The 11,440-nt window shown below is 31.0% G+C and overlaps 2 protein-coding genes and 1 long non-coding RNA gene across 3 annotated transcripts in view; 2 read left to right on the forward strand and 1 right to left on the reverse strand.

Moving 5' to 3' along the window:
* Window positions 1-11,440, forward strand: part of LOC114120902 (rhodopsin-like) — a 108,598-nt gene that overhangs the window by 12,105 nt on the left and 85,053 nt on the right. The gene's annotated exons all lie outside the window — the stretch shown is intronic.
* On the reverse strand, window positions 2,465-2,995 carry LOC126550735 (uncharacterized). Its single transcript, XR_007604782.1, has 2 exons — window positions 2,740-2,995; window positions 2,465-2,679 (listed from the first exon to the last, which is right to left on the reverse strand). It is a non-coding gene; the product is annotated as an uncharacterized LOC126550735 (long non-coding RNA).
* On the forward strand, window positions 5,219-6,718 carry LOC114120903 (cuticle protein 65-like). Its single transcript, XM_027982990.2, has 4 exons — window positions 5,219-5,356; window positions 5,452-5,557; window positions 5,891-6,190; window positions 6,539-6,718. The coding sequence occupies exons 1-3, from the start codon at window positions 5,345-5,347 to the stop codon at window positions 6,166-6,168; spliced, it is 396 nt and encodes a 131-aa protein (XP_027838791.2). The 5' UTR covers window positions 5,219-5,344; the 3' UTR covers window positions 6,169-6,190; window positions 6,539-6,718.

Here is an 11,440-nt window from a genome sequence, read left to right on the forward strand (position 1 = left end):
ATAACCGTTCAGGTTTTCAATTTTTATTTTTACAGAACAAAATTTGATTATTACTGTTACCAAACGTTACCGTTGTGATTTATTTCAATTATTGTATTGTCAAAATATTGTAATTAGTTTTTAAATATTTTAAATTGGTTTCAACCCATTTATAAATGAATAAATAAATAAATTATCAATTGTACTTATACTCGTAGGAATGAAAAACAAATATAGAACGAGTATAATTATACTTGTTTTATAGACTTATTACTTATAAGTATTTCAATATTTAGATGATAAGAATCTAATGATAGTGTTAAAACGTAAATTGAAGTGTAGCTAGTACGTAATTAAGTTATTAATTATTATTAAGTTAAGGTATTTCACACTAACGATGAGTTATCGTATTATTTCGTAGTATTTTTCGTTACATAATTATATTTTATACACATTTTTTTTATTTTATAAAAATATTACATCTTTATTATAATATTATATAAGGTCAAAAATGTAATGCTTTTAAGAATTTTTACATCAATCTACAAAGGGAGAGATGTCATATCTATTACTTTAAATTATAAATTAATATTAAAGTAAAATATTTAAGTAGTTAATTTGAACTTTTAATTTCAAAATTTTGTAAAACTTTATATATTTTACATCAATATTTATTTATTGGTGAAATAATAAAAGTTCCACTATTAAATAACTGTTAATTAAAATTATCTGCAAAGAAATCTATATTTTTAATATAATTTTATGTCATCAAATACATAATATCCTATAATATAGAGAATAGCCGTATGCTATATAAGTATTTTACTAATTAATGTTGATAAATTGCGTCAATTTGAACTCTTAACCATAAACTATAGATACCTAGCCACTTATTTATGATAACATAAAAATATGTATACTTTTATTATGAAATAAATTTATAATAATAAATTGAACTATAAGCAAGATAAATTGTATGTACACAATACTATAATTTTAAATTCAATAAATATTAAATATGATACAAAAAATCAATACTTTAGTTTAACTAAAAATAAAACGGTTTTAGAATTATAATAGATTGATTAATGAAAATACTATTTTAAGATACCATTAATATTACTAGACTTTATTTGATGAAAATTAGTAGTATAATATCCTAGTCATACAATAACATTGATTTAATGTCGAATGAATGTATACACTTGTTTATTTACTTATTTTATCAATTTATCAATGTACAATTAAATTTTGTAAAATAATTTCAAACCAATTTTTATATTTTAATATTAATGATGACAGTAATAAAATAACAAGGTCGTATGCAAAAATTGGGATGATAATAAAGGTTGAAACCATTTTTTCTTTTTTGATGATGAATTAAGTATATAAGTTTTTTATTTTCTGAGCATGGGATGGTTTTAAAGTTATATTAACTTTGTTGTTTAGCAGTCAATCAACATGTGCTAATCTTAGATGAATGTTATAGACATGGTATTTTTCATACAAAATTTAATATTTTAAATTGTAATATTATCAAGAAATATGGCATCATTTAAAACCATCGAAAGTTTTCTTATTTTAAAGTTTACCAGTAAAATATTATATTGCAATATTTCACTATTAGATTAGGTTATTGGGTAATTTTTTTCGACATTCCAGTATAGGTGATAAATATTTTTTCTCGATATGCATAGTATTTGACACGGTACAAATTATTAATATCATATAACTTAGTTTTTAGTAAATATTATAATAATAATCACAACTGAAAAAAAAATTAAATTAAAATTGAATTTCAAATTTTTTATTTATAATGAATTCTAGTTTTAGATTCTGAGCAGAGCGAGGAATGTATTGGTTTTACAATGATGTGTATTTCTTTTTTATTCTGTACACTCTTTTTTCCCCCCTAAACTTGCTCAAAAGTACAAGTGTAGCATATTTTCTGAAAGGTAATGTTCTTGAGCTGGTACTTTAGAGAGGTGGTCATTTTTCGATTTTCGAAATGATACTCAAAATAAAATCGAGAAAAAATGTACAACTTCACGATTATGTAATATAAAATAATAACGGCTTTGTTTATCACCATAGAAACGAATAAAATTAAATAAAAAAGATCCCCTCGTCCGCTCAGAATCATTTTTTATCGAATGCAATCATATTGCATTCAAATCGAATACCTGCAGTAAAATTACACTATCCTGTCCGAGGACCGATGGGACGATGGACAAACATCCACCACCGAAATGCGCTGACCTACTTTTATAAGATATCATTATAATAAATTTAAAATGATTTTTATTTTTATTTTTTTATTTACTTAGAAAAATTTATTTTTATACTGCCTAGATGAATTAAATTTCTATTAAGCTATATTATTGACTATTGTAAACAAATCCATTTTGACTTATTTCATCGAATAATCTATGCTCTTGAAGTTTCTCGAATATTTCTACCTTAAAAAAAATATATCATAAAAACATTTAAAAAAAATACTTATTTTATACAAATAAAACGGAATTAAAAACAATCAATTATCATAATGTATATTCCAATCATCTGATTGACTGTTGCATAAACTTTCGTTACTTGAACTCGATAATTCAAATGCTATACGTCTTCTCAAAATCATCGATAATTCGTTGGAAACGTCTTGCTTTTTTGGAGCAAGCCGAACCGTCTTTTTTAGACACACACCTATTATAATTATCGATTATCGGGTAAGTGATAACACATATTTAATATGACTTAGCTAACCCTTAATTATTTCACTCATTAGTTCTTTGTGCAACTTTGGTGATGGTCGATTAACTATTAATGCAGTCTTCAAAATTTGATCCAATGTCATTGCAGTTGACGGTTTATCTCTGCTAATAGACATTAAAACACTATATTTAATTTAAAAAAATATTTTTACGAATACTTCATGTACATATAATGTTTAGTTTATAATATACAAAGTTAAAAATAAATAAAAGATCAATAAATAATAATGATAGTCGTCAATGTATACTGAAATCTCTATGTCTAGGTACACATATTTTTGGCCAGTTACATAACCGATATGTTTATATATCTTGACTTCTCGGTATATTATTTCAAAATAAAACATACCTACATTTAAATAAAAAAGTAAAACAAATACATAATTATATAATAGTGCTGAATACAGTTATTGTTTTCTGTAAAATACAAATTGCGAATTTCCATCACAATTTTATATATTTCAAGTAATTGTATAGGTAATGTTTAGCCACGTGTAATGTTCCAGATTACGTAGTACATGTATCAGTGTAAAATACGAGAGTAGTTGTATATCTGGTTGTATTTTAAAATAACAGGACGACTAAAAGATTAAAAGTACCTATTTACATGTGTAGAGTTTTTAAAGTCTCTTATTTAGAACATGATCAAAAATAATATTATGGTGGCCGTAACTATATTGTACCTACTTATACATTAAAATATTATTAACCTTTTCGTAAAATCTTTACATACCCACGTAATATTTAAAATATATATTTTTTTAAACTTTTTTTGCTTATTATACTTTGTTAGTAATGCAATCCTTGATGACATTTTATTTCCGTACACGCTTTGAACAGCTTAAATACATATGATTATAATAGATTTACAACAAACTAAACTATTCCTTTGACAGAATAATTAAATACGGTAATTGTTTAAAATTTAAATTAATTAAACTTTATGTTCGTTGTCAAAAGCAGATAAAGACGTAGATGGAGAAAAAAATTATAATTTCAAATGAAACGAAAAATATTGGCATAAACATAAAACGACCATCATTGACTGATTTTTATTATAATATAAATACATTGCATACGGCGAAATTGAATACCAATAGACAAATAACAATAAATAAATAGAGGCTAATTATTTACCCATGATAGGTTTCTTGAAATCTTTGAACAATATTATTTATAATCCTATACAAAAATATTTTTCATAATTGATTTATTTTACAATGGTGATTATACGGCTATCCGATGTTTTAGATTATATACCTATTTTTCATTCGTTATCATTTGTTTTATTTAATTTATTATTTTACTGGAGTATTCATTCTATCAAAAATATATGATAAATATTAAAATACCAATTGTATATGTATAAAATATATTCATTTTTAGATCAATATTATTATATAATAAACGTTTAAAATGTCTTAAATAGTGGCGAATCAATTCATACCTCACGACAATTAATTACTGCACTTTTAACTCTTAACGAGTTTTAAATGGAAAAATTAATGTTTTCTGTTTGAAAAACAGAATAATAATAACAAAAAAAAATTGCAATTAAAAAAAAAACCATAAAAACTGTGTATATAGGTATCATAGAGATTATTATGTTTTAAAAAACGGGTCGAGTGAATAATATAACCGTTATCGGAGTCCGCCCAACGAATTACTTCGTTAGTGGAGTTATGTAATATCGATGACTTAGTACATACACTTCCACATTATTTTGAGATACATTTAATAAGTAATTAGTAATATTATTTACTTTCAAATTATCATGAAAATCGCAATAACCGTGATTGCAAAAATAAAATAACCCCCTATTGAAATCACAAAAAAACCATTAACATATTTCGCTCGATTACCCAATATGATTTCGTATTTGCAGTGACTCGTCGTGTGTACAAAATGTGATCGATGCGCCAAGTCACTTGTATGTATAGAGGCGCAAACGGACGCGGCGTCCGCGGTCCGACCGGCGTTGCGCGACTGCAGCCGCTGCTTGAGCCCCATTGTCGGTCCTGCCATGGTGACGGGCCGAAAGACGTTCATCGGTCCGAGGTCGCCCGCGCCCGTACAATAACGTCGCCATTATCACAATAATAATACAATATCGCTAAGACGGTCATCGTATCGATATTACACTTATTTTTACAATCGTATGCCTACTCACGTCGACGAACGTCAATAATCGGCGTATTGTGTAAGCGACCTCACGAAGTCCGACTTGTCTACCCTCGCCACCCCCCTACCCATCATATTAATACTCTTTCCTCCACAATCAGTTGTTTACCGTGTCCGACCGGGTGCGGTGCCCGTTTTACTGTTTTGGGACCGTGGTCGAGTTGACTGCGATGACGACGACATGCCGATCTCGTCCAACTTTGCGAAATCGTTCTGCCGGGCCGGTCGTCTCGGAGAAGGGTAGGTCGTGGGCGGGTGGGGGCTGAGCTGCCGCGGACGAGTATAAAAGCCGTGCGTCCGATGTCCAAAGTCATCAGTCATCAACAGCTCGTCCAAGTCTCCGACAAACGACAACCACACCTCAACCAATTTAATCGTATATATTATATACATTACCCACAACAATCACCGTCATCATGCAATTCACAGTGAGGGTCTTACCACAGTAGCATATTTTTTTTCATTTTTTTACTATCGAATTATCTCACATTTGTTGTTTTTGTATTTGTCGCCACCAATCCAGGTGTTGATCGCCTTCGTGCTCGTAGCCGCCGCCGTCGCTTCCCCAATCGCCGACAAGCCCGCTGCCGACAAGTCCGAATCCGTCAAGGACAAACGCGCCATCTACGGTGAGTCACAGCTGCGACATCGCTCGCATCGCTGTCGTTATAGTTGTTATTAACATTTTATTGACAGTTGCGACGGCGATATTACGCTTATGTAATTTAATGTGACAGCGATAGAAGTATATATGTATTAATTCATGTCTCGGCGTCGTCGATACGTATCAATAAATGTAATAAATATTATATACTTCGTCACAGCAGACGACTGCATAATCTCAATGGTTTTTTAAACGTATTCTAAACGTCACGACGATGATCTCCTGTCGTCGTTCAACTCGGCATAATATTATTATATTCATGTGTTTTTCATATTATTCTGTTTTTTGATCATCGCAGCCGTCGCCCCGTCAGTATACCACGCCCCAGCCGTCTACCACGCTCCGGCCGTCTACCACGCGCCGTCCGTCTACCACGCACCAGCCGTCTACCACGCACCGTCCGTGTACCACGCACCAGCCGTCTACCACGCACCAGCCGTCTACCACGCACCGGCCGTCTACCACGCACCAGCCGCCGCCACTTCTTACTCCAGCGTCAGCATCTCTCACCCCGCAGTGGTCGCCAGCGCCCCAGTCTACGCCCCAGCCCACCCAGTGTACTACCACCGTCGCTGAGCGGACTGACGACACGATTATGGTAAGCGAAAACGGCACCGCGATCGCACCCCCCCCCCTCCGTGTGTCGAGTCGTGTTTTTACATACCTACATCCGTTGTCGTTTCGAATCGTCTAACTTTCGATCATCAACATTTACAAAGCGGCAGGTTGACGCCGACTGAATCCGACATAAATGCCGTTTGATGACACGACACGAAACGCGAGAGGGGTGGACGTACGGTTGGCTCGAGTCGGTAACGTGTTGCCGCGACGATCTGAGTCGTCCAAAACTAGCACAGACACCTGAAAAATACGAGTTTACCGAATCGCACACCCGCTAATCCTTTGGTTCGAGTTCGATATAATATCTTTTGCGTTTTTTTTCCAGATTCTGAAAATATTTCACTCGCCGAAGACAGACCATCCGTCCGACTACATCGCTGCTGCAGTTGATGTGCCCGTTGCAAATTTCAAAATCTTTAATCGTACAATAATATTATAATATGTGTAATTAAATTATTACAGTGTTGAATTCATCCACTCAATAATAAAAATCTATATATATATACAATACACGTGTTTCATCATTAAACTGCACATATATATTCCTGTATAGATAGTAAATACTTATCCCCATTGAAATGTACATGCGACGTACTATATGGACGCATGTTGTGTCGAGGTACCTCTAGTAATTTAAAATCGACTTGAACAATAAATTATCCAAATTTGTTTTGATTACTTACTCGTTCGAATGAATGCGAAAAGTGCCTCTAGTTCTAGTAGATCCGCTTCAACAAGCCTTGAGTAGAACTTTAAACGCGGTTAGTCTTCCCTTTAGACGCTTTCGTGATTGTTTTTCGGTAATTGTTTTAACGAAAAGCCTCTTTGTACGTCGAAAATACTCTAAGCTAGAACAATTTAACGATAAAAGCAAATAATTTTCCATTCCTCAAATAATTGTAAATTAAAAAAGAATAAAGAAAAGGAAAGTAGATTTTTAATATGAGGAATTTTTAAAATATCTACTTAAATTATAAATTATTTATACGATTTATCGTCTTATTTTGGAAGTTTCAAAAATACCTACCTACCTATATATTTCACGAAACGACATAATCATTTCACTATTTAAACATAACATACATTTATCTATGTATAACTAGTTCAATACGTGTTGTTAAAATATTTCTTATGAAAATAAACTATTAATGTATAATAACGGGTTGAGTTAAATGTTCGTTTGTAAACGAGCCTACGCCTTACACGTCTATGGTCTAGAGGTTATATAAATACATGTATAGAAGACGGTTCGCCTGTACGCGTTATAGTTGGTTTTTTCCTGCAAACGAAAGCTTAACGCTATATGCTCGTACGCTCACGTGCGCATTGCATTTATTCGCAGTCATACATTTTGCAATTAACGATATTGGTACTCGACGTAATAGACCTAAAACGGTGAATAACTGCAAAATGACGATAAGTGTTGGGTGGTATTTTTTTCAACCGTAGGGACAAATTTTTACATATACCACCCACAGTATGACACCCTTCATCATTCCACCTAAAATCATATTTAAGTGCAGTTTATAATATACAATATACATTAAGCGTTTACATTTTGAAATATCAATTACTAGTAGTTTTATGTATACCTATGTATGTATTTATATATAATTAAATAGTTGCCTATATACAAAACTATACAAAGCCATAATACAATTTAAATGTTTAACGGTTATTATTATTCTCAAGATTCCATATTATTTACCCAGTTGAAAGTTGTTATGTAAAATATTCTGTAAAATTAAAATATACATTTTCTAGGTATATTATATTTTAATGTTTATATTACATAATATGTGTTTACTTGCGTTGTATATTATCAACATAGCGTGTATTTTTGTAATTACAGTGCGCACTTGTCAATTTATGATCTCGGAAGCATATTATGTATAACTGCTATTTATACTTTCTGCCAGTACACGACATTTCGAATGACAACGGTGGGGCAGTATAATAAGTTATATCTTTATGTTTATTAACTTGTATGTTAATATTAAGAGGTGCATATTCAAAGCAGAAAATTCGATTTCCGCAGAGACAATAACCGATGATCTGATAATACATAACATTTACTATAATCAAAATATTATTATTTGTGATCTATTATAATATCGTGTGCTTCAATAGATTTTCAATTACTCCGCAATATTAATCGAAAACGGTGACTATTAATGGACTAGGTACGAACAATTATTAACTTATTAATCAGACTACGACAGTCATGTTGTGTAACAAGTACTTCAAATTTTCAACCAAAGAATGATTTCGTTATTTATATGATAATGCATATGTTGACATATTGTCCTATGATAATGATATGGATAAAAATGTCACTGTTGTAATGAATTAATGAAGATTTTTATATAGGCCGCTGGGTTTCTTCTATACATAATATTATAGTTTTATACTCACTTATTTAAAACAACCTGTCTGTGTAGATACACTTTTTAATTCCTTGTTCAGGTTTCGGTACTCCTATAAATAAAATAACTTTAAACTTATATAACTATTTATTTTATTCTAAAAGCAATCAATAACTCAATTTTAAAGATACATTTTTGTTAATATACTATTATCAACTTTATATAGTTTGGTACCTATATGGTTAAGTAAAATTTTAGGTTACACGAAAACGGATTCATAATAATTGAGTTTTCCAAGTACCTATTTGCAAATCCAAACACATTAAAATTCTGGACACAAAATGATTGGCTTTTGATGTATCGTTAGTTTTTTTAACTATAAATAATCTAAAACATTCATTGATGGCGATCGACATATTTATGTAAGTCACCTTTACCTATTTCTACAACACGCACGAACATTTATCGAGTTACGTGAATTATGTAGGTAGTACTATTTATTTTAGAATATACAAAATTATTCTAAAACCAATGTCAATATTTAAGTATACTTTGTATGTATTTAAGTCGTACAAATGACCTTACATTTTTGTGTTAGATTTTGAACTAATTTTCTATGTTTACGATAAACGAACTACAAAACTCTTCTATAGCACAAATGCTATATAAGACATTATATTTATATGCTTTGTAAACATCAGTACGTAGATAGTCTTTGGTGAGTTTTATGTAAACGCTTACATACCGTTCTCGCATAGATATTCATACTTCGTATCAACCACTGTATAGTACATGTACAACATTATATTTCTACTATACGTATCTCTATATTCACACTATTCACACACATAATATTACATAGCAGAATTTATGATTATTTGAATCGTTTTAAATAACAGAAAGGTCTACAGTGCAAATTTATTGCATTATTCAGCAACACAAAAATGTATACTAGTACGAGTGATGTAACAACCATCTACCTATAGTCAGTCGATATTCTTATGGCTCTATAACCTATAGTTCCTTCGCGCGCGCGCGCACCCAAGTAATGGGTGCGATTTTATTCACGTATTGTACTGCAAAATGTGCAATCATACGTGTCGGTCATTAATAATTGGCGTATTGTTAAAATTTATACTTCATATTTTTACAGAAACGATAAAATTTAAAATTGTACGTACATTTTTTTAGAATTATATGGCAAAAGTACACAATTACATTACCACCTATATGGTACGGTTATTATAACTCTATGAAGTTTCTCCAATCATTCAGCAATATTTCGCGCTCGCGTATGTGTGAAAAACTTTTTAGTATTTAGCATTATACAAAAAAAAGGTTGACGCAAAATACTCATAACATACATATTATATGCATCAACAATAAAATAATAATAACGAATAAAAAATATATATGTGTATCATTTTACAACTTACTATATGAGCACTTGCGTTAATATAATAGGTTTAATAATGGGTCTTATTTATTCATAAATCATAACTTACTGTTATATTTTCTTTTTGATATTTACTTAAATTTTATCAGCCAACGGTAAGATTTTCAGACGTTCACATTGTAGTCGACTGGCTTTCTATATGCGGGTTAGTCGCCGTTTGAGTTGCAGTATACGCGAAAACGCGTGCTTTTTTAAATGTGTGAAGAAATTGATGAACAACGTATATAATGTGTGATCTTATTGTAAGTACCTACCTGGCTGTTAACTAGTATAAAACGCCTGATTACCTATTAACACCATGAGCATTTTAAATGGAACAATTCAAAACATATAATAAGACGAAGCGTATCGTGGTTAGTACAAAATAAAATAGACACGATGTAGGCCTCGTAAAATAATAATAAAAGTGCATCGTCATCGTTATATTATATTATAATGTCATTGTTCGTGTTTGATATTTATAATATATAGATATGATTATATGATTTCAATATCAAAAATATAATTTTTGAAATCACTTTTAATTACGATTTACCGTATCGATTCATATCAATATTATGCAATAATCAAGAATATTCGTAACACCCGTACTCATTGAACTACCGTGTGCTGAAATGTCATCATAGCAACAGTATCGTCTGACCAGTATACTTTGTGTTGGTGAACGAAAGTCCGACACCCAGGCACCTTATTCGCACCTGCCGTTCTTTCAACCCGAAATTGTTACTATTATTATAGTTACTGCCGCCGTATTACACAACCCACAATTAATATTAATTATTGCCGAAAACTCCGAATGCGTGTATCGGTCAAACTACTACGTAAACACCATGAACTATAACATAATTACTATATAATATATTATAAAATAGGAGTTAAACTTAAAAAACACACACACACAATAGCTTTATATTTTCTCATTAGAACAATGAATAATTGGGTCGCTTCTATTTTCACATGTCGTATGCCAAATAAATGTATACATACATCAGCATACATTTTTATTGTAAATTTAAATTACAGATTTTTAGTTCTAAAATAAAGTCGAAAATAAAAAGAATAATTTAAGAAAAGGCGTATTGAATAATATATGTATATATAATATAGACAATCGTGTGGCCATATTATATACACAAATATATTGAAATATATACGTCCGAAATTTAATTAATTTAGGTAGGTATCTAATAATAATATCATATTGCTGTCCTAAATAATATTATGTACGTCATATATGACAGAAAGGGATCGAGCGATCTAGGTTGCCGAGGGGGGCACGACACGGACGATTGCGGCGGCGGCGGTGGGACCCCGTTGTCGCATCATAATTTATTTATGATATCGCTGGATTCCGTAGGAAAAAGAACTGCGTATAGTAATTATGGGTTACGGTGGATATTATACA

Source organism: Aphis gossypii, chromosome 3, assembly GCF_020184175.1.
Source record: "Aphis gossypii isolate Hap1 chromosome 3, ASM2018417v2, whole genome shotgun sequence".
Lineage (NCBI taxonomy): Eukaryota > Metazoa > Arthropoda > Insecta > Hemiptera > Aphididae > Aphis > Aphis gossypii.